The sequence below is a fragment of the Dioscorea cayenensis genome, chromosome 15 (assembly GCF_009730915.1).
Source record: "Dioscorea cayenensis subsp. rotundata cultivar TDr96_F1 chromosome 15, TDr96_F1_v2_PseudoChromosome.rev07_lg8_w22 25.fasta, whole genome shotgun sequence".
In the NCBI taxonomy this organism is placed as follows: Eukaryota; Viridiplantae; Streptophyta; class Magnoliopsida; order Dioscoreales; family Dioscoreaceae; genus Dioscorea; species Dioscorea cayenensis.
In genome coordinates, this window is record NC_052485.1 from 3346038 (window position 1) to 3370539 (window position 24502).

At 36.3% G+C, this 24502-nt stretch overlaps 2 protein-coding genes across 6 annotated transcripts; one reads left to right on the forward strand and one right to left on the reverse strand.

Annotated features, from left to right (window-relative positions):
- The first annotated feature begins 6001 nt into the window (after positions 1-6001).
- Positions 6002-16567, forward strand: LOC120278105 (DNA (cytosine-5)-methyltransferase 1B-like). Of its 5 annotated transcripts, XM_039285016.1 has the most exons (14): positions 6002-6174; positions 6338-6395; positions 7267-7320; positions 10681-12142; positions 12345-13839; positions 13914-14078; positions 14172-14370; positions 14458-14569; positions 14638-14785; positions 14905-15102; positions 15189-15467; positions 15603-15764; positions 15856-16074; positions 16242-16567. In XM_039285016.1, exons 3-14 carry the CDS (start codon positions 7287-7289, stop codon positions 16383-16385), a joined length of 4617 nt encoding a protein of 1538 aa, XP_039140950.1. In that variant the 5' UTR covers positions 6002-6174; positions 6338-6395; positions 7267-7286; the 3' UTR covers positions 16386-16567. The 5 variants fall into 5 exon arrangements, with proteins under 5 accessions (XP_039140950.1, XP_039140952.1, XP_039140953.1 ...); XM_039285018.1 differs by lacking the exon at positions 6338-6395; XM_039285019.1 differs by lacking the exons at positions 6002-6174; positions 6338-6395; positions 7267-7320 and adding an exon at positions 9943-10144.
- A 92-nt stretch (positions 16568-16659) lies between these two features.
- On the reverse strand, positions 16660-24058 carry LOC120278106 (uncharacterized protein YtfP). Its single transcript, XM_039285021.1, is given in 17 exon segments — positions 16660-17288; positions 18362-18403; positions 18514-18570; positions 18645-18695; positions 18805-18903; positions 18990-19055; positions 19057-19068; positions 19202-19284; positions 20430-20529; positions 20609-20680; positions 21555-21656; positions 21754-21899; positions 22262-22349; positions 22456-22569; positions 22986-23045; positions 23645-23770; positions 23841-24058. Coding segments are annotated over 17 exon segments (1422 nt in total). The 5' UTR covers positions 23979-24058; the 3' UTR covers positions 16660-17222.
- Positions 24059-24502: the final 444 nt, after the last annotated feature.

A 24502-nucleotide genomic window follows, 5' to 3' on the forward strand; every position in this document is an offset into this window, starting at 1 on the left:
ATTCTATATTGAATGTTTAAAGCGAGTAGCGGTAATATTTAAAAGGGTATCACTTATAAGTTAAATGTTATCCAGTAAATTTTTAAAGCGTTAACGCTCCTACTTAAATGGTAACTAAAAAGCAGTTTAAACAATATCATAAAAAAACTTCAAACTTACTTGTCCATAGGGGCGAGTTGAGGAAGATCCTTATCAACTCCCACGTCAGTACTTATTGAGGCGCGATTAGCTGACGTATTTTTCTTCGAAATGAAGACTTTCCAAGTTCTTCTACTTTTTATTGGCTTCCTTTAATGGGGGCACACGGCAGCATCAGCCCGGAGACACTTCCTTACATGCTTCTTGTTCTTGTGGGATTGTGTGCGCGCCGATGCGGCAGCGGTCGACCGTTGGTTCCCACGTGAATTCCACTTCGTTGAGGATAGACTCAGCGACCTTCTCAACCGTGAGTTCCACAGCGGCGAGCATCGATGGGAGACACTGCGCGTTATGCGGTTGTTCTTCTTCATGGATTGTGTCCATCTTTGATGCCACTAGTCGGTCAGCCGGTTCCACCAGTATGCGTGATGTCGTCAACAATGCAGTCGACGATCTTTTTCCACAGCGGCAAAACTCAGCGCCATCTTCGATCTCCTCACCGTGATGGGCATGTCATCAGCGTTAACAACATCGACTCGCCGATGGTCGCTCGCTGCCGATGGTCTTTGCTATTATTTCATCGTTAGCCCAAGACGCGGGTGGAGACGGAGAGCATTATTGTTTTTCCTCTTTTTGCAAGCTTCTTGAATGAGGGCGCGTCTTGAAGGGCCACCCCGATGATGTCCTCGTCGTCGAACTCCGGCAGCGTATCGATCCCGGGTGCTTCATTTGTTTGAAGGGAAAGGCGCGATCGATTGTGACGTGACCGGCCTTCAATGCCTCCACCCGGCGACAAGCCGAGGAACTTCGATCATCAAAATCAGCGAGCACTGCGTGAGAGTTGCGGTGACATCCTCGCTAGTCTTGGCGGGAGGCGCCACGTTCGGGGGCGACACGGTCGGGGGAAGCCACGGTCGGGCGGGGTGGGGAGGGCTTCTCCGGCCTCGGCGAATGCGTTTTGGCACAGGCGAGGGAGAGCGGGCGTCCAGTAGCGCAGGAAGAGGTTGCCCTCTCATCTTGCCTTTGAGCAAGCGGTTCGGGAGCAATAGCATCCGATCGAAGCGGTTGGCCCGAACAAATACTTCTTCATCGACGATTCGCGGAACCATTTCAGGAAACTAGCATGTGTAAAAGCAAACAATCTTAGCGAAATTATTTAGTTTAAACAATTAAAACTATATTTTACACATGTAACTCGTATATTTAAAGCGTTATAACCTATTGTGTTAAAGCGATAAACAAACAAATTAAACATTAAACTAAAAAGTTTTAAAGCGGTAGTTGAACAAAGTTAAGCGGTAAGTTATAATGTTAAAGCGATAGATGAATAAAGTTAAAGCGGTAAATGATATGGTTAAGCGTTAACGTCTACGGGTTAAACAAAAATATTTTTGAATTATTACCTCTTTTCCTTCGAGAGATGACAAACTGCGTCTCTATAAAGTCAGCTGCTTCAGGTAAGTATTTTTCACCGTAGTACGACATCCTTGGGATCTTCGGAAAGCGGACTTTCTTTCGGGTTGCAGTCGACTCGTAAAACCGGATGTTAAAGCGCTACAGATGCGACCCTTAACATACCGGTGTTGGTCTTCTTCCCCGCAGCGTCTAGATTGCGCTCGGGTAGCGGCTTGTAGTATGTCCTCCATAAGCCGCGTGCGTCGCTTGCGCCCATGCGTGGCGCCCATTCCGGTAGATCGTCGACATAATCAGCGATCCGGTTAGGAACCGAGCGAGGGAGGTATTTGGGAAGAGGATTGTACCCGGGAGAATACACCATCGATGGTTTGGCAAAAATTCTCCTCTTCTCCCACTCCGTCCAGCGAGATTCTTTGAAGAGTGCTCTGATGGAGTCTCGTGTCTCTCGTACGTCTCGATAAATACCTCTCTTCGAAGCCCAGTGTTTTCTTCTTACGAAACACGTTGCCTCCTCGCCATAGCGAGAGCCAAGAACGATTGCCACATCTTCGGGGCTCGAAAGTCGCATGTCTTTCCCGATCCTGAATTTATTGGTGCGGTTATCGTATCTCTCGACAGAGAGTCGAGAAGGGCCCGCTCTTGGTATACGACTTTCCAACTCGATAAATCTTTGTGAGCGGTGTTCTTCGGATGATCTCCCGAGTGTCGAGGGATCATGTGAACTTTCAATTCGACCCGCGTCTCAGCTCTCAGGTGTCAAGTAGCATCGCCCGTTAACTAGATTGGCCGCCATAATCACAAGCTCGCGACAATAATGACACATTGTTAAGCGGAAATGTAATTTGTTAAGCGGTAAACACTCGGTTCTTAAACAACGATATCATTTTTTAGCGATGGCGTATACTATTAAGCAGAGATACAAATAATTAAGCGGAGACGAACTAACTAGCGGTAAAGCTCGTTGTTTAAGCGGAGACCTCGTTTTTACTAAGCGCAACCATATCAAGCGAAAGAGTGGCGTAGATTATAAACATTACACAAAAGCACAACAATCGGAAAACCATTTCGATCGTATACATGAGCGAAAATGTAAAACAAAAACAAAAACCCCTAGCGAGACATCTCCTCGAGACTAACAAAACCCCGACTCGATTAATCCCCACGAAAGCTTGATATGTCTTCCAACAAAAACAAAATCACAAAACCAAAAACCGAAAAAAATGTCTCTTCGTAGATGAATAGTTAACAAAAACCATAATGAATACCTTAGAGCGCAAAGTGACTGAAATGCCGAATACTTGCACGGGACTTCTTCTTGAGGCGCCAGGGTGGAAAGGGAAGAGTCTTAGGTGGGAAGAGAAGAGTGGAGACATAAGTTGAGCTGAGTCGCGAGTTGAGAGAAGACAAGCGATATGTAATGCCTAAGAAAAACCCACCCACTTCCTCTCACACCATGAAATGGGTGCGACCACGACTTCCGTCTGAGGCAGTTTTTGTCCATAAAATTTTTAAATACACTCCGTTTAATGCCGTTCGTACTTTGGGGGTTTTCAAAAATCATGGAGTTGAAAAGGAAGGGGTTTTTGGGTGATCCGAAACTATGGGGGTTTGTTTGGCAATTTGACAAAGTTGTAGGGTTTTTTTGGCAATTTCCACTAATAAGAATGAAGATTTAAAAACCAACAGTGAATTAAATCTAAACATAAAGTTTAATCCCAATAAGATAGAATTGAAATAAATAAACAACAAAAATCAGAATAATATAACATCAATATAAAACTAATAGTTAATCACTAGAGATGAAACACTCCAAAATTAAGAAGGGACGAAAAAAACTAAATATCAAAAGAAATACGCTCCATAATTAAAAAAAAAGGAATAAATTGAAAACCAAAAGAAACATGAAAGTTACAGGAGAGTCCGTGTTATCCATTATATAATAATAAATGATTGACTAATCTACTAGAATGATTGTTTAGTCGAGGATTTGCTTTTGTACTAAAACTAATAAAATCTAAATATTGTCTAAGTGCGTGGACTACATCACTTGAAAGTTATTGGAGCATAGAGTTGGAAACTACAAAAATTAAAGACAGAACCATGTAAATCTTTATAATTACTATCTAATAAAATATATTAAAGTACAAAATGTTATCTCTAGTGTTATTGTTGCAAACAAGCGGATTTAGAAAAAATCAATGAATTATCATTGACCTTTAAATCTTTAGATAGATAATTCATCTTTGTATTTGCTATATAACAAAGCAATAACAAAGTAAATAATATTATATATTTGTGTTACTGTTGCAAGTGAGCCAACATGTCAAATATGTTTAAACTTTATTCATTGGGTTATGTGATAAATTTGTCTGTTTTATCCCAATCCCACATCAATGTGTAACTGTTTTATCCATTTCATATATCAAATCTTGAACTCCATCAAAAATAGAGTCATGAAATTACAATCACACCAACTCTAGCTTTAGCTCACCCTCAAACCAATTTGGAGATTACACATAAAATTAAAACTATATATATATATATATATTAATATTAGGTGATAAACATTCTAATTTAAAATTAATATTCAGGAACTTACACTAATATTTAATGCACCTGCAAAAAAAAAAAAATAAATAAATAAATAAAAATAAACTCAAAAGATCAACAATTTATCTTTGAGTGAACTAAACTCAGAGAGAAATATAAACTTATAACTCTCGACCGATGTATTTTTACACATATAAATAAATATTTTCTTACTTTTTTCTTAAACAAAACACGTTTGAATAAATATATTTTATAATCTATTTTAAAAATAATTTTATTTTTATTAAACATCAAGATAAAACCAAATTTCAACTATCAAATGCTATGAATAAAAGGTCATTAGTTCCAACAAACTAATCTTGATTAATAGTCTTTATTTTTAAATATTTAATATATAAAAAGCAAACAATCACATCAAAAACATAAAATCACACCCTAATCAACTTTCTATTTTGTTTAAACAGATGCACCGAATAAATCGAATTAAATCCAATTAAATAGCAAATCATTACAAAAATTAGAAAAGTACAAAAACATTTATCTTGTATAAAACCAAAGTCGAATTAAATAGAATTAAATAGTAAATCATTTAAAAAATTAGAAAAATTTAAAACCATTTATTTCAAATTAAACCAAAATCGAATTAAATCCAATTAAATAGCAAATCATTACAAAAAATAGAAAAATCCAAAAACATTTATCTCAAATAAAACCAAATACGAATTAAATCCAATTAAATAGCAAATCATTACAAAAATTAGAAAAATACAAAAACATTTATCTCAAATAAAACCAAATACGAATTAAATCGAATTAAATAGCAAATCATTTCAAAAATTAGAAAAATACAAAACCATTTATCTCAAATTAAACCAAAATCGAATTAAATCCAATTAAATAGCAAATCATTATAAAAATTAGAAAAATACAAAACCATTAATCTCAAATTAAACCAAAATCGAATTAAATCCAATTAAATAGCAAATCATTAAAAAAATTAGAAAAATACAAAAACATTTATCTCATTTTCAGCATACAGCGAAGCACTCTATAAACTATTTCCATTATCTCCCGTACCAAAACCAAATTAAATCCAATAAAAACCAGAAAAAAATAATCACTAACCAAAACAGTTCAAAATTCAAAATCATTGACCTTATTTTTAGCAAACTGCAAATTACCCTATAAGACTCTTTCCATAAGACCAAATGACTAATAACTTAATGCCATTTAACTTATTGCAGAAAAGAAAAATAAGCTAATAAAAAAATCTCAAGTTGAAGACTTGTTGAAAAACAATATTAATAATGGGCCATTCATTGTAAATACGGACTCACAACCCAAATCACTTGTTTTTGGTTACGTGTAATTCTCAGCATGTGTGTATGCCCTTGATGTATACAGAGTTTATACATGTTTTTCGGAGAAAAAAAAAATACTCTTTTCAAACCAAAGACTAATTAAATCCAATTAAACAATGAATAATTACAAATATATATATATATATATATTTAAAAAAAATGTAAATACATTTATATCACATTAAATATATATAAAGTGAAAAAAAAAGATAATCCAGATACATCATTAACCATCGGATGATGATGATCAAAGGGCTGTTTGTTTATATAGGTACTAGTCAAGGTTTACTGTATGAAACTGTAAAATGTATTTTGAACTGTTCATGATGATTTGTAACTGTCAGATTATCATCTGACAGCTGCTATAGACGTCCCTAAATTATTCATCCTCTCTGGAGCAGGGCGCCATATAAACACTTTCCATTATATATCTCTCAAAGGCAGAAGAGGTGCTAAGAACAACACACACATATATATATATATATAAGGTTAGTCCCAATTCCATTCATACCCTCAAAACTCACATTTTTTTTTTCTTGCAAAATTTGGCGGGAAAACGAAATTAATTCATTCACCCTCGCGCTCTCACTCAATAAAGCGCTCCCATTCGATCCCCCGCAACGACAATTGTCGCCAATCCAAAGCCTAGTGATTTGAGAGAAAGGCCCTCGTTGGCGTCGCTTCCCTTCCCTTCTCGCTTGCGTCCAGGGTACTCCATCCTCATCTCTTCCTCTCTCACTCCCTCTCTTAATCTCTAACTCTTTCTCTTTCGATTGATCTTTGGTTTGTTGTGAATGGGGAATGGATTGGAACCCTTTGCCCTTGCTGTTTGTATTTTTGTTTTTTTTTGATTGATTTGATTGTTTGAGCAGGGGTGTCGGCGCAAGGAGAACGGTGAAGCGATTTGTTGGTCTGGGTGGACGATTGAAGGTGTTAGTGCTATGTTGATGATTTGATCTTTCTTGTTTCTTTGGTGATTTTGGGGCTGGTTTTCATATTTTTGTTTTGTTTGATTTCCTGCAGAGGAAGTTATGGATCTTGTCGGGTTATTTAGTCTGATTTTTGAATTTTGAATTTTTTTAAGCCCTTTTTAAATTTTCTTTTGGAGGTGTTTTTGATGGCAGAAATGATTTCTAACCCTTCGCCCCCCACCCCACATAAAAATAATGATAATAAAAATATTTGTGTGTTACTTTGTTTCATGGATAAAAATAAGGAAAGGGGGAAAAAATTAATCATCTTCCAGTATGTTGTTGATCTGACTTCTATGGGCTGAATGCTGAGATTTTTTATTTTGATTGAATGAACTTAATCTTAGGTGTGAGTTCTTTCTGTCCAGAGGCCACTAAGAGAATACTTTTAGGTGCTCTTTTTTCATAATGAATGTGCGCTGAAAATCTCCTTGTGTTTTTGCCTCCTGACATGAACTTTCTATCTTTCTAGAATCTGGTTCTAGTTTTACTGATTGGCCTGTAGGTTTTCATGGATGTACATTTTATTTATCATCATCTTTTTTTTTGTCTTCCTTCCAACTGAGTTATTCTTATCATAAGGTTTATTTTTTATTTTCTTATTAATGTACATGGTCCTCTTGCTTTTCTTCAGAAGCGAAAGTAGAAAATTTGTTTATAGTTCTGCTTTTTCATAAGATCACTTGTTCACATGGTAGTTAATAATTTCTTAAAGCGGATGAAAATGTAACATTTTCTCGCTGCCTTAAATACCATCAATTTGTAGAGAATCAATTCACCTTCAATTTTATCATTTATATTCTCACCCAAGTTTCTTATTATTTGGATAGATTGTTTCATTCGAAGAGGGATGGCTCGTTGTCCAGATTCTGGCTCAGCATCAGGTTTGACTAGCCATTTGTTTAAGCCTAGTTCTTTGTTCAAGCTTATTTTCAAATTTGATTTGCCAACAATCATTATTATCAAATCTGTTGTAAAAGTAAACATCGGTTTTCTAAGCCACTCTTATTTCCTTAGCATCTCATTTGATATGGATTTGTATGTGGTCTGCTTGTTGGTTGCTCAAATATAAGAATAGGTTTACCATGTTCTCCATTGAAGTAATGATTTTGATATTTTGGCGATTCTGACAATTGATTCTAGGCAATTAAAGCATGTATATTGATTAACTCAAGCTACTTTGCTTCCATAGCAATGATGAATGATCCTCAGCGGCCATATGTAGTTGACAATTTATGTTATGAGCAATTTATAGTCCTGTTGTTTGTCTTGAGTTCTATGTAATTTACATTCATTGCATGTTATTCGTGCAATTTCCAAAAAAACAATAAGTTTTTCATGCATCACCATTCCGACTGTAGTGAGTTGATGATCTTGCATGTCTCTGTGAATGCCTGTTTGGTTGCAAGTCAATCTTTCCCAAGCTTCAACGAGACTCTAAGTTTTGGGTCTTAGCTGGAAGCTCATTCAACAGTTTATTTATTTATTTTGCTCCCACATTAAGAATATTTTACTAATCTCAGTTTTCATTTGGTCCACTTCAAATTTATCAGTTAGTTTTTTTTTGGTTGAATTAAATTAATTATTGCACACAACTGTTTGGCACCATGAATCAACTTTATTCAAATCCATTTGAGCCTTTTATGTTTTGATTTTGTTCCATGGATCATCTAGAACTTTTTTTGATATGATCCTTTGTTTCTATCTAAGGTGATGCTTGAGGCCAAAACATTAGTATGCCTTTGTTACTTACATTTAGAGGATGCATGTATAACCTTGCACAGATCATAAACCAAAACCTATTCCTTTGTCTAAAGTAGATATGAGTGATATCAAAATTTAAGTAATATCTATACTTTTATGAAGCCTACAGCATCAAAATTGTCCACATTTATTGTACTCATGCAAATCAAAGGAAATCTTTGGTTTACTTAAGATAAAAAAAAAAAATCTATATTTACCACCCTTATGGGACAGGCCAACATGATTATTAAATTTCAAACTAAACTATGTGGACGCCAAGTGCTAATTTTATGATAGCTATTGAATTGTACAATTTTATAGACCTTGTCATCTTTAATAAACAACGTAGAATTTACATGGACATTAACGTGAGAAGTAAAAATACCCTTGGTAAGGAAAGTAGTAGCTTAAATGAAGGACCAAAAAAGTAATGGCCTTCATCTTACAGAAGAGCAAAAATGGCAGACTTAGCATGAGATTTTCTTGTCCAAGTCCTTGTTGCATCTGTTCAGGCCGGGCCAGGAATCAATTATTGACCTGCTGGAAGAGAATGCTTCATATGTACTAGAATTAGCATCTTAACAATTAGACATGCAGGCCATATCTAATCAGAAAAGTACAGCTGGTATTATCTTATTCATATCGATACTGACATCAGTTGTTTTCGTACTTTATGATGTATAGTCAGTCACCTTTCCAGCTATTTCTGGATGGCATATATTTTGGAAAAGCCAAAGCTAAAAGCATTGATTTGATCCAATAATCTTTTAATAAGTACGTCGAATTCATACTTTTTTTGTTGGGTAACTCTAGCTCATGAAAGTTGCATTCTAATATATCTTTGTGCATTTCTCTATGGTTGTATTACAAAATCAGGCTTTTCAGTTACTTACAGTAATATTGGAAAAAGCCTTCTCTCTTTGCTAAAAGGGAAAAAGTTTTTTATTAAATTCAAAGCGTTTTAATAATTAAGGAAGCAGTCCTAATATTATAGTGAATGAATTGTGGAAATTGATAAAACTTCTTTGGAATTTGCTAATCATCAGGAAGAGATGATTTGCAGAAAGAAGCAGGCATCAGTCTCTTACTTGTGTTACTTGTTTACTTCTATTGTCTTCTTGATTCACTTTATGTCGGGGGTGTGCATCTGTAAGCTTGATCATGCTGCATAAATGATGGTACAAATGTGTGTAGGCAACATCTAATTGCATCAATTGCTTTTCCTTTGCCCTGGCACAATTGAATTATGATTAAATAGACATTATACTGGCACCCTGGATTGTGTCCCTCTTCTACTGCTGCTGGTGTTTTATGCGTTAATATCCCTCTCCAGAATCACGAAAATAGGATGCGGATACATGGCATAGTCTGCATGGATTTTTTATAAGTTACATCATTATATTAGGTATAATTTTGTGTGAACATATTTTTGGTTTAGGTCATGTTGGTGTTTTATACGTTTCAGATGGCTTGCCTTTCTTTCTGGTGCAGTGTTGACTTTAAATAAGCATCTCGTGAAGCATTGGAATATGATGATAGGCAGAAGTATTTAATTTGCAATTGCACAAACATTTCTTTATGTATTTTCCTACTTTTTTAAGCGTAGCAAGCTACACTCAGATGCTGTGCGTGCCATCAGCATTTTCCAAATATTAAATCCATTTAAATGGAACAGCTGGCTTCCTTATAAAATCCTTCTTTTCTTATAACCATTTCATTATCTGCATTGATGTCTTGCATTAGAGAGATTTTGTTACCACCAATTTGAATGATTTCTTCTAGTTAGTCTTGATTTAATCATGATGTATGGGCATCTTATTACTCATCAGTGATAACTTCTATCTATTCTTGGCATCAAACAGCATTTTGGTCCATATTTCAAATCCTTTGGGCTCCAGATCCTGGATGTTTAATAGACCCTATTCATTGTGACGCAATAAGGGGATGTAATGCTAGTTGAATCTGGTTATATTTTTCTCTAAAAATCTTCCTCTGCAACTCTTGAGCATCATATGCCCAACTTTCCATGCTAGAAGCTGGTCCAAATTTTCTTTCTTGTGGTTATCTCATTCTTGGCCATTTAGCTGTGGTTATCATTGTTGTTTTAGTCATAATTTGTTATATTGTCTTTTGTTGTATGCATGATTCTTACAATCACCATGAGATGCCTTGTCAAAAACAATCACCATGAGATGGATTAGTTTGTGGATTTTTTTCCACTAAGTAATTTTATTTGCTTTATTCCCCCCTTTCCTAACTATTCATGATGGCTACTTTGAGGGATTTTCTCTTTTTCTTTCTTCCTTGTTCTCAACCATCCCATGCTATTTATTTCAATTATTTGTTGGAAGATTGTTTCTGGTAGTTGCACTTGTCAATTTTACATGCTTATTGTAGTTTATTAGATTTTTTAGAAGATGTTCACTTGATTCTGTCCCTCCCACCCCCCTTCTTTCCCTTTTTTCTTTGGAAATAAATTCATCAGTTAGTCTTACTTTCAGGTAATAAAAGAAAGGGCAGAGGAGCATCCACAAAAAAGAATAAAAGCACAGATGATACTGTTGTAGTAAATGCCAAGGAAAAGGGTCGGGTTAATGTTGATAATGTCAGAGATTCTGTTGGCAGGAAGAGGCCCAAACGTGGTGCTGCATGCTCCGATTTTAAGGAGAAATCTATCAGGATATCTGAAAAATCATCAATGGTCGAAACTAGACGAGACCGATTAGTGGAGGACGAAAGGATTGCTGTTGATCTCACCAAACTTGGTTTAGAAGATGACCCACCTTGCAGGAAACTTTTGGACTTCATCTTCCATGATGCTGAAGGAAATCCCCAACCATTTGAAATGTCTGAGATTGATGATTTATTTGTCACTGCTCTTGTTATGCCCATGGATGATAATTTGGAGAAAGAGAAGGAAAGGGGAGTTAAATGTGAGGGCTTTGGCCGCATTGAATCTTGGGCAATTTCAGGTTATGATGAAGGCACTCCAGTGGTTTGGATCTCAACTGAGATTGCAGACTATGAATGTGTGAAGCCTGCCGGCAGCTACAAAAGGTTTTATGATCATTTCTGTGAGAAGGCTCGCATATGTGTTGAAGTCTACCGAAAATTAGCCAAATCTGCTGGAGGAGATCCTGACTTGGGTTTGGAAGAGTTGCTTGCTGGGGTTGTTCGTTCTATGAGTGGAAGCAAAAGCTTTTGTGGTGGATTGACAGGTAGAGATTTTGTGATTTCACTTGGTGATTTTATATATAACCAGTTAATTGGATTGGACGGCTCAGAGAAAAATGATGTGAATTTTGCTACATTGCCTGCTCTTATTGCTCTGAAGGGTGAATGCAGAAATAATAAAGATTTTAACAAGGTCCATCCAGAGGTCTCCGGTGGGAGTTTGAAAATTAATGAAACACAACAATCACAAACAATTGAAGATGATGATGAGAAACTTGCAAGGCTGTTGCAGGAGGAGGAGAACTGGAAGTCAATGAAGCAGCAAAGAGCCCGTCAATCAGCAACTTCTCAAAAAAATGTCTACATTAAGATCAGTGAAGCTGAAATTGCCAATGACTATCCTTTGCCTGGATATTATAAGCCAGCAATTGGAGAAATGGATGAGTACATCTTTTTTGAGAGTGATGCCAACATATACTACCCCGACCTCCCAAGACGAATTCTTAACAATTGGTCTCTTTACAATTCTGACTCAAGGCTTATTTCATTAGAGCTCCTCCCAATGATTCCCTGTGCTGAAGTAGATGTGACAGTATTTGGATCAGGGAATATGAAAGAGGATGATGGGACTGGGTTCTGCCATGAGACTGAACCAGGCCAGTCCTCATCAAGCTCATTGGCCTCTGTGGATACTGATGGGGTTCCAGTTTATCTTAGCTCCATAAAGGAATGGATGATAGAGTTTGGATCTTCCATGGTCTTTATATCTATCCGAACAGATGTTGCCTGGTACCGTCCTGCATCTCTTGTCCTCACCTATCCATTTGCACACACACGTCTCAGATAGGATTTACTACTTTTATGTTTGAAATGTTTGTGCTGTTAGGCATGTACTGGTTTTGTAGTTTTTGCAACTTTGAAGATATGTAGTTTACCTTATGGTTATGGCAATGCAAGGCATGTACTCATCATGTGTGTTGGTTGATTGCAGGTATAGGCTGGGGAAACCTGCAAAACAGTACATTCCGTGGTATGAGCCAGTCCTTAAAACAGCAAGGCTTGCTATAAGTATCATCACTTTGCTAAAGGAACAAAGCCGTGTTTCTAAGCTTTCGTTTGCAGATGTCATCAAGAAAGTTTCAGAGTTTGATAAGCACCATCCTGCCTTTATCTCTTCCAATCTGCTATTGGTGGAGAGATATGTAGTTGTTCATGGACAGATTATTCTTCAACAATTTTCCGAGTTTCCTGATGACAACATTCGAAAATGTGCTTTTGTCACTGGTCTTTCTGAAAAGATGCAAGAGAGACGCCACACCAAGCTTCTTATGAATAAAAGATTTGTCGTGCAGAAGGAAGCAAATTTGAATCCAAGTGCAGCAATTAAGCCAGTTTTGTCAAAGAGAAATGTGATGCGAGCTACTACAACAAGGTTGATTAATAGGATATGGGGAGATTATTATTTACATTATTTTCCAGATGATTCAAAAGAGGGAGATACTCATGAAATTAAAGAGCAAGAACTTGAGGAGGATCAGGAAGAAAATGAAGATGAAGATGCAGAAGAAAATGTGCCTAATGAAGAGGAGAAATTGTCAAAGTCTTGTCCGTCTATTCGATCATGTAATTCCAAGTTAAACCATGATGAAGTAATATGGAAAGGTGAGTCTACTGGAAAGACATGCTGCGGGGAGGCTCTTTATAAATATGCAGTTGTTCATGGAGATCAACTTGCTGTTGGTGGGGCAGCATTAATAGAAACTGATGAATGTGATGAGCCGATGACCATAGTTTTCCTGGAGTACATGTATGAAAAAGACGATGGAATAAAAATGGCGCATGGGAAAATTATGGAAAAGGGATCTGAGACAGTACTTGGAAATGCGGCAAATGAGAGGGAAGTTTTCCTGACCAATGGCTGTGTGGACTTTGAATTGTGTGAGGTGAAAGAATCTGTAACTGTGGATATACGTTTGCGGTCATGGGGGCATAAACACAGGGCTTCTTATGCTAATGCTGACAAGATTGATAGGGCAAAGGCTGAAGAGAGAAAGAAGAAAGGACTACCAATGGAGTATTATTGTAAAAGTTTGTATTGGCCTGAGAGGGGTGCTTTCTTCACTCTTCCATTTGACAGCATGGGACTTGGAAATGGGGTGTGTAGTTCATGTGAACAAAGAGATGCAGAAGAGGATTTTTTCTTTGTTGATTCTACCGTTTTTGTTCACAAGAAGACTGAATACAATATATGTGACTTTGTATATGTGAGGCCTCATTATTTTGGGGTGGAAAAAGATGAGGATCGGGAAATTTTCAAAGGTGGGAGGAATGTAGGCCTAAAGCCTTACACAGTATGCCAGTTGCAGGAAATTGAAGTCCCCAGAGGGAAAACACCCTCTCCAGAGTCCACTCTTGTCAAGGTTAGAAGATTCTACCGGCCAGAAGATGTTTCTGCTCAAAAGGCCTACAATTCAGATATTAGAGAAGTAAGTAAATTATGATCCCCATGCACTTTTTGCATGTTGTCTAAACCTTATGTGTCTGTCTATATGGGTTATAGGTTTATTATAGTGAAGACATTACCAGTGTTCCTGTTGAAGCAATAGAAGGGAAGTGTGAAGTCAGAAAGAAAAACGATCTCCCCATTGTGGATCTTCCTATAATTACTGATCATGTTTTCTTTTGTGAATATTGTTATGATGCTGATAAAGGAAGTCTCAAGCAGGTAAATAATGTTATCTTGATCAGTGAAATCACTATTTTTTTTTTCATTTTATTTATTTGTTTTTTTGTTGCACTGAGTTTATTCTACGTTCAGTTGCATGCCCATGTGAAATTTTCGCCATTAAACCAAAAGGTGCCTGATGCTTCCTCAAGGAAGAAAAAAGGGAAGGAAAAATGTGATGGTGAACCAAACGGTTCTGATAAAAGTAAAGATGAATCACAGGAAAGCCGTCTGGCTACTTTAGATATCTTTTCTGGCTGTGGGGGTCTGTCAGAGGGATTGCAAAAAGCTGGTAAGCTCCTTTTCTTTCACTATGGTAATAATTGATTGAATCTTCTTATCATCTCTGTAAAATTTGGTGGTGATTTCCAATATTCAGGTGTTTCATTCACAAAGTGGGCAATAGAATATGAGCAGCCTGCTGGAGAAGCATTTGGCAAAAACCATCCTAATACATTGATGTTCATTGATAATTGCAATGTTATTTTGAGGTGCTCTGTCTCTCCCCCATTCACTCTCCTATTGCTTTAAATAATTCTGTTTGAGGTTGGTGATATAGAGCTATCATGGAAAAGTGTGGGGATGTAGATGACTGCATCTCAACTTCTGAGGCTGCTAAACTGGCTGCAGAACTTAGTGAAGAAAAGCTTAACAACCTGCCATTGCCTGGCCAAGTAGATTTTATTAACGGAGGCCCCCCATGCCAGGTATGTCCTTTTTCTTTTTTATGAATTTTCATCTCTTCCATGTCCTAATGATCAGAACTGCCTCACTTTTATGTTAATAATCTTACATTTGCCTCGTCAAATTTTATGTTTCTGTTCAGGGATTTTCGGGGATGAATAGATTTAATCAAGGCATCTGGAGTAAGGTGCAATGTGAGATGATTTTGGGCTTCTTGTCTTTCGCTGAATATTTTCGTCCTAGATTCTTCCTTTTGGAGAATGTCAGGACATTTGTTTCTTTTAACAAGGCACAGACATTCAGATTGACTCTTGCTTCATTGCTAGAGATGGGTTACCAGGTTATTTTTCCTTTCCACCATTACTGGCCCAAATTTTCCACTCCTTTTAATTCTTTATTTTACGGTTACTAATTTTTTGTATGTAGGTGAGATTTGGCATTCTTGACGCTGGAGCATACGGTGTTTCCCAATCCAGGAAGAGAGTTTTTGTTTGGGCTGCTTCTCCAGAAGAGAAACTCCCAGAGTGGCCAGAACCTATGCATGTTTTTGCTGGTCCTGAGTTAAAAATACCCTTGTCCAACGGCATGCATTACAGTGCTGTTCGAAGCACGGCTGGCGGGGCTCCTTTCCGCTCTATAACTGTGAGAGATACTATTGGAGATCTGCCTCCTGTTGTAAATGGAGCATCCAAACTCTCAATTGAAGTATATTACCTCACCTCCTTATGCTTTATGTGTATCTTTGAATATGACACCCACTGTCAAGTTGATAGAGGTATCTATCATTAAAGCATCATCATTTTGTTTTTCTTACTATGCATTCTTTTCTGCTTGTTACAGTATGATGGTTCTCCAGTTTCATGGTTCCAAAAACAAATAAGAGGGAGAACCATTACTCTGGATGATCACATTTCCAAAGAAATGAATGAACTGAATTTGATTCGGTGTCAACGCATTCCAAAGCGGCCAGGTTCTGACTGGCATGACCTCCCAGATGAGAAGGTACTGCCTCTTCTGTTACCACTCCAGATTTGGTTACTTTGCTCTCTGATATAATTTGCTCAGTTAACTTACACTTATCGATCAAATGCAGGTTAAATTATCAACTGGGCAAATGGTGGACTTGATACCTTGGTGCCTTCCAAATACTGCAAAGAGACACAACCAGTGGAAGGGACTCTTTGGAAGGTTGGATTGGGAAGGCAACTTCCCAACCTCCATTACTGATCCCCAACCCATGGGTAAGGTTGGCATGTGTTTTCACCCCGAGCAAGATAGAATAATAACCGTCCGTGAGTGTGCTCGTTCTCAGGTAAGCTTTCTCCACATGATCTTCTATTCTGTACAAACTTTTAAATCTTTTTAAGGCCAATGATTCAGTGGTTTTACATGATATACCATTCGAAATTTAATTTTATGTTGTTCAAAGTCTTTGTTGAAGTTACCATCTTAATTCATCTGTATCATTGTATTATGCAGGGATTCCCTGATAGCTACCAATTTTGTGGTAATATTCAAAACAAGCACAGGCAGATTGGCAATGCCGTGCCGCCTCCCCTTGCATATGTACTCGGCCGGAAACTCAAGGAAGCTGTCAATGCTAAGACCTCTTGCAGTGAATAGTTTTCATGCCATTGTTTGTTTGTCTCATGATATTGAAGCATCACCTTGATGCAGATATATTTGCATTCATGCACAAATATAAAAACTTCAAATTTTCATACTGAAACTTTTGAAAACAAATTTTGTCAACACCATTGAGAACAGTCTCTGTAGTCTGAGCAGAAGGAATTGTAATGTTTCAATTTCATTGACCATGCAAGTTCTTAACATTGACAAAGTTTTTTTTCTTTTATCCAAAATGAGCGGCCTAGCCACTAAGAAAGATAGAGGTGTGCATAAGCCTTGACGGAGAAAATGAAAATAGGGCCTGCGCACACATGGGCGTTGAGACCACCGGCATATAACCATTACTCACATTCTCAAAAATGCGTTTTTACTCAAAATTCAAACTTTCACAATTTGTGAAAGATTCTATTGGGGACCCGGCTACCAATAGATCATTTGATCTTTGGTAACATTGACAAAGTTATCTGTGGCATCTACTAAACATTCTTCTTGTGCTGTAGAGAGTTGCTTACATTTTACTTAATTAATAATGAATTGTTTAATGACATTTTACATTTTGTCTTGTGCTCTCAGTTTTCCTGAGTAAATGAGTAATAAAGGCATACATATACAGTGGATCAACAGAAGCACAATACAATGGCACTAAATAACACTATGTTTTAAATCCAAGGAGGTAATTATGTTAAACTCATGTTTGATATTGCACATTGTACCATTTCCTTGTGTGATCTGTCATCTGATCTTCACATGATTTAATTGACCTGATATAGTACTACTGTTGCCTTCACTAGGAATTCAGTTCTCAACAATCTCAACAAAGCAGTAATCTGATTACAAAGCTTCCATTGCCCGTTCGCCGATGGCTGTTCCGGCAATATATCCACCAGTCCATGCATTCTGCGGTCAGAAACAAATGAATTTGCCGTGATGTTACAAAGCCAATCCTAGGGAACAGTAAAGCTTCATAGTATCTTTCTGACCAGGTGTAGGCTAAACCACACATTATTATGTTCATGGTTTCAACAACAACAACAATATAATGTGGGCACATTCAGTTGATTGTAGTTGGTTATCGAGATTTTCCAATGTAGCAACTGAAATAAAACCGGAGGCTTTGTTTGTTTACTTGTATTTTGTCATGGTAATGTATTTAGAAATACCAAATGGCATTTGAAAACCTAATTTCAATGGAGGTAATAAAAATAATTAAGATTTGAAGTTATAAGTAATTGGAGTTATATAAAATTCAAAATTCATATTAGGATAATTTATGGTTTTATTTTTTTTGGTTGAAAAGAGTTGGAAAAGATGAATAATGGTAACCAAAGAAAAAAAATAGGAAAATATGGAAAGTAAGTGATTATAAAACAAAGAGAATCACATACAAACCCAATCACAATTAAAAATGGAAAACCAGATCAAAATTTCGACTTCCACAACATAAGTCAAAATCAAGATTTTAAATATTGTTTCAAAAGTATTTGGTATTTCCAAATACCATGCTGAGGTGAAATATTTGAAAACAAACACTAAATTTTTTGTTTCAAATACCAAATTTGAAAATCTAGATCATAACCAACTTAAATTAAATGCTTCATTAAAAATCTCGATTTCATTATCTACCACAAATTTCTCTCATTGTGTTTATCTTCCCTCCTAGGTTCATTCACCAAATCTGAATTTTCCAAATCCTTTCAATCCAACATAAAACCTATAAATTTCTATGCAAACCAAACACAAAGCAATCATGCTACAAGGCTACAATTTTTCAAATCTACGTAACTCCAGTGACATGTAACTCAAAATTCAGAAAATTTGCGACTACCTCCAGCAGTACTCCCTAATTAGACTGGACTGACAACTTTCATATGCTATTGCAATGAATCAAGTGAAATCTAAAACCATACTACACGGTAAACTCATGGATTGTTTATGCAACAAAAAAAGTGTAATAGCAATGCCTATGTTACCTGGAAGTTGAATCCACCAGTAATTCCATCTATGTTCAGTACCTGCCCGTTTTGCAGTTATGTCATCATGTTACTCTAAAAAATTTTCAAAATAAAATAAAATGAAGACACAGGAAAAAAACATCAAACTATTATATAAATACAGCGGTTACCTCTCCTGCAAAGAATAGATTAGTTGTTATCTTGCTTTCCATGGTGTTAAGAGAAATCTGCAAAAGAGAAGAAATACGTCAAATATTCAACAAAAACCTAATTTACATGAAGGTTCATGTAACAAGCAAACCTCTGAAAGGGGAACTCCACCGGCAGTGACAAATTCATCTTTAAATTGACCCTTCACAGGTAGACATAAGTTGAGTTTCATTAATCAGGCTTTTGGGCAACTCGATCAAAAGATTAAGTATTACTCTTATAGTCTGATAAGGGACAGAAACCAAACATACCTTTCCAGCCACCTTAAATGGGAATTGCTTTAGCAGTAGAGCAATGTAATTCAGGGTGTTATTTGAAATGGAAGCCCATAAATTATCCCCATCTATAGACTGAAAAAAAAATTGATCATGAAAAACTAGTTAGATGGATTGTAATAGCCACAGAATGCTAATTTGGTATCAGAAGATGCAATGACCTCAAGTTCCAATAGAAATTTCCAGAATCTTTTCACTAGATCAAATTCAGAAGGAAACGAGTTGCCCTGCCTTTTGCTTCTGCAAAGTCCTGCGATACAGTTAGCTAACTCTAAAAGAACTGTCAGTGTTCAAACTGAAACAGAATATAAGTTTGATTTTTCAAAAATATTCTCCATCATTTACAACTACAAGTGAGAGTATAGAATCAAACCAGAAACCGATCTTTGTGTTGAAAGAGTATTCGTTTCACATCTTCTATGTGAATGTCAGGTGTAAAATCTACAAAAAGCATCCCTGCATTTCAGAGAAAAAAGCCCTAGTTAAACAGATCATGATTAGTGCAACTCATAAGCAAGGAATAAAAGATTGCATCAAACCTTCAACTATTTAGAATTAGATTTTGGAACTCAAAGGAAAATCAAACTATCCAGAATACAGCTCATACTGTGGATGTTAACATAACTGTTCACTCTGAAGATTATGCTAGCACTTCTATATTTTAAAATTTACCATGACAAACTTCGACGAAGATTATTAATACAAGAAAAGAAAGTTGAGATGTTGGAGATAAGATTTTTACCTTGACATTCAGAAGTTCAACTGAAAAAAAAATTCTTTTCCACACTGTGAACCATGGTGGTACATAGTTTATCAAACTTGGAAAAAATCATCACCATTTAACAATGTCAAACATTCATCTGAGAGGATATGATTGATTATTATTAGAATGCATCATAGTAACCCAAGCATCCATACACATAAGCAAAGCACTCATTTCCCAGTGTTTGTTAGCCTTTTTTTCTTGCCTGGCATGCCTGCAGTGTGAGTGTTGACAACTTTTACTGGACTCAGTCATGGTAAAAATAAAGCAAAAGACAAAGCAAACATGAAAAGCGCATGGATGGCCAAACATTAGTCTGGTTAATCAAGTAATAGAAGTATATAACATATCTGGAAAGAAGGAAGTCTCTAACATAATGTCCCTGCCAAGACTAGATGTCTCATTTGAAGAAGGATTTCTGTTTAACATCTGATATGCTACCTACGACAAATCTCAATTACAAGTTGAACCTCTTTTGATGGCAAATTACGAGTAAGAAAGCTATTATGATGATTCCATAGCAAACATTTCACGTCATTTTAATTAGTTGACACCCAACACCTTCTATCTGCAGTTCTTTTATAAGTTCACGGTTCATTAACTAACACAAATTGTAACAAGACATCCCAAGTTTTATACATATCTTGATAAAGAAATATATACAAAACTAAATTTTAGTGCAGGGTAAAATTGATTTCAAGTAATTGAAAATATCTAGAACCAATCAAGGAAGAAGGTCACATATCACAGAAAGTCGCAAAGAAACAGCTGCAGTAACATAACAACTGCATTAATAATTTCCAAAGAATATTCACAAGTAACTTTTTCCATGTCCTACCTGTGTAACTGGAAAGGAATAGATGGCGTGCTCCCCAAGCAGATAATCGCAGAATAACTGGTCCACTAAGACCCCAGTGAGTCACTAACATAGGTCCCACCTAGCAAAATTGTTTTTGAAGTCAGACGTAAAAAGCTAATCAAGTTCGGAAACACAAGTAATGAGATATTGGTATGTACCTGTGTAAGATGTGGAATATTCTTCTGAACATTGTCCAATTTCAATTTTGCTTTAACTTTTGAGAAGGTCACCTGTTATATTACAGAATGATTATAACTTCACAATATTACTCAATTGTGCACATTTATTTTTCCAGGGTGATTCTTATGATACAACTTTGCAACCAAAGCAAAGGACAAATGAAAAGTTTGAGGGACTTCTAGTTACTCAATAAATTACTGAAAAAGAAAAAAGAACACATGACTTTGAACTGTCAGAGCTCCTTGATTCTTTATATAGTAAGGGAGGTGAGCAAAATCAAATCCATCCTTGCTTTCTTCTAAAATGTGTAGATCGCAATAAATTGGCTGTGGATGATACTGTGTTTCCACATACAACACAACTTTGTCAGCGAGAAACTAACATAAAGCATGCACCATCCATGCTTTAATTACTGATGGAGGAAAAGATATAATGGTGGAAATTCAAAATTTTAGTATGAGATACTAAAAAGCCAACCGTCAATAAAACATACACTTTTAAGGGCCTACACCGTAAAGTGAAAAGATATTAAGCAACAAAAGTCAGTCCCAAATGCATAGTATAAGGAGGCAGTGGATGTGACAAACTATCGAGGAAAAGATACAATGGTAGACAGACAAATTTTAACATGATTATAAAGAGTAGCCACATCATATGCTTGCAATGACATACCCATGCATAAGTAAAACGAAAAGCAACAGATTTAAAGTCAATATGCACAGTATCCAATATGAAGTGTCTGCTAGTATGGTGAGAATGGTCAAATGTATTAGATTTACCCCAAGCATGTAGAGGGGATGAGTCCTCACCTTAACCTAGAATACCTAATTACTGATGTGCAACCTTACGAGGGCATTGAAACTTGCTCCACAACCTTAAGCGACTTTAATATAATAGAAATAAAATAAAATATCAAGACCTTACCCCAGACAAACTTGCTAGGTCGGCATCATTGATTTTGAAAGTAAATAAGCTGGGCACTGGATCTACAAGAGAATGTCCAAGCAGGGCTGCAAGCTTATGACCCTACAAGCAAATTGGAAAAATTATGTAAAAAAAAATCTTCACTCAAGTTCAAATTGTTCAATTTGATATGTTTTACAACAAGGAAGAATATTATAACCTGCTGGCTGCTCCCAGTGGCAATTAGGACATAATTTGCCTCAATATATTCAACAAAATCAATAGTTCGTTTCTCAACCTTGAGAACAAATTTGCCATCATTCTTACACGATGCATCTGAAACAACTTTTCCTATCTGCAATATAACTTAAGTAGACAGACATGCTTTAGCAATCTTACCAGAATTTGTTGTGCTACACATGTCAAGGGCACCATTTTAACATTTTTTTTTAAGCCATATATATGCATATATGCAGAAGCATACTTGATTCTATGAGTAAACCACAATCTCCAATACAAACTACACAACACGTTAAAAGTTAAAACCATAACAACTAAAGTCACCAACTCTGGCATCCTAGCTAAGCTATTAGTGGAACACAAGGTATCATTGGTTCAGACAGGTTCTTTTTGGTCATTCAACTGAGTTAAAACTTTAGCCATGATTTATTTCAATAGTTCAATTACTTAATACATATATTTCACCAAATAAATTACTTAAGGCATACCTCCTCTCTTCCTTGCTTCTTGAAGAAGGCAATCTACAATTGTGGCTGAACTGTTGCTGACTGGGAAAACTCTTCCATCTGGTTCAGTCTGAGGCAAAGAATAAGATGAGTTTCCTTGAAACCACTTCAAGACTGCAAAAGCTTCCTATCAAACAGAACTTTGTCTTCTTTCATTTCACTACACAATAACCAACCTTAAGTTCCACGCCTTTATCTGAAAACCAACATATAGTATCTTGTGGACCATGAACATCAAAGAAAGACCCTCGTAGTTCTTTGTGGCCTCTAGGATAATTTTCAGACAAAACCTGTATCAAATCAAGATTTATCGAATCAAACAAGCAAACTATTTCCTCCTCACATGGTGATGTTTATATAAAAAAAATAATTAAATAACACAATGCCATATATGCAACATGTAGAGGACTATAAGAGCAGTGCTACCCCACCTAAAAAGGTCATCACTGTAAATGGCTTGATTAGGACAACAATGCAATATATCCATCAACTTGTAGTTGAAACCACTGTAAAGTATCGAAGACATACATACAATAGGATTTTTTTTTTTCTTTTTTTTTTCCCATTTAAACTTTCTGCAAATACATCATAGGACACTCATGACCATCCAAGTATTAAACCTAAATCAATTCAAGATCCTTCTAAATTCCATAAAAATACCAACTAAAATGATGATAATGAACAGTCAAAGAACAAAGTGCCTCACTATTTTGTCAAGAAAATTCCCATTTGTCACATTGCATCTGCCTCCACCAGATATTTTAACCTGAAGATGGCATAGATTAAGAGCAATAAATAGATAAAAAGGAATCACTCAAGAAAAATAAGATAAAGCATTAGTGGTTCATCCACTTTTTCAAAAAAAAAATAAAAAAAAATAAAAAAAAAATAAACCAGACATGATATCAAGCAAAAAGGAGATCAATGCTACAAAAATGAATATTTTAGATTATTTTACTCTCACTAAAACTGGCAGATTATCGTAAAGTTGTCTCATAAACAAAAAAATAGGTAAAGAAGTAGTCTTGCTCATGAAAAAATTCCTACTTTCTAGCATTGAATTAAGAATTAGCCCATCTGACTAGTATCAACAAGGTTATAGACATTAATCAAAATTTTGTCTATCCTCTAAAACACTGACCAAGCCACATGCACATTAGTTGTAAAGAAATGAAGCCATCAACAATTCTAAGTACTTAAAGTGTTTTTGGGAAGAATTTCATTCACCACACAAGACACATCTCTTAAAACTTAAAAATGGAAAAAGAAAGAATACAAGAAAGAAACAAGCATTCACAACGAAACAAAACAAGAGTGCAAATTAGTTATGTTAAAATAAAAAACTAAATGATGCTCAAATTACACCTTTGATAAAGGTTTGCCCTTCTCAATAACCAACACTCTCAAATGAGGAGCCACTTTCTTTGCTCTAATCGAAGCATAGATACCAGCCGCTCCACCACCCACCACCACCAACAACTGCTCACTCACCTACAAGATTCAAAGGTTCTAATAAGAACTCATTTCTGGAACAAAATACAAGCAAAAGAAGCACAAATACCTGTTGAACACCACAGACAACCGAGGAGGAAGATGACTTGAATCTTTTCTGAGAACGGAGACACAGTTCCCGAGTGATTATACGTGTATGGACAGCGCCAAATCGGAGGACTAGAGCAGCAAGTCCGCAGCTCGTCATTGAAGCATTTCGTCGAACACCTCCCCGGCCGATTGAAGAACACTCCGAGGTGCAGAGGAGGGCACTAATCTCGAGGCAACTGAATGGCTACGATTGCTTCAAGATAAATCGCGCCAATGATTACACTAATCTCGAGGCAACTGAATGGCTACGATGAAGCCATCAGAAATCAAATCCATGTAATCATAACGATTACTGGGCCGTTGGCCCAAGCCTGAAATTCCCTAATTTAGATTAGTGGAAACCATTAGACTTAGATTTAAAGAGTTAATCAAATCCTCTGTAAAGGCACAAATCTCCAGGCGAATGGACGGTTGTGATGAAGCCAGTTCTGAAATTCCCAATTTGGAATCTTGGATAAGCGATATTACCGAATTTCCCAAATTCGAATTAGTGGAATCATTAGGCTTCGATATCAAAATATTACCGTTTAGTGATAATATAACTAAATGCACTGTGATTTCACTGATCCCCAGGCAATTCAACGGCTATGATGAAGCCATTATCGAATTTCCTATCGGTGA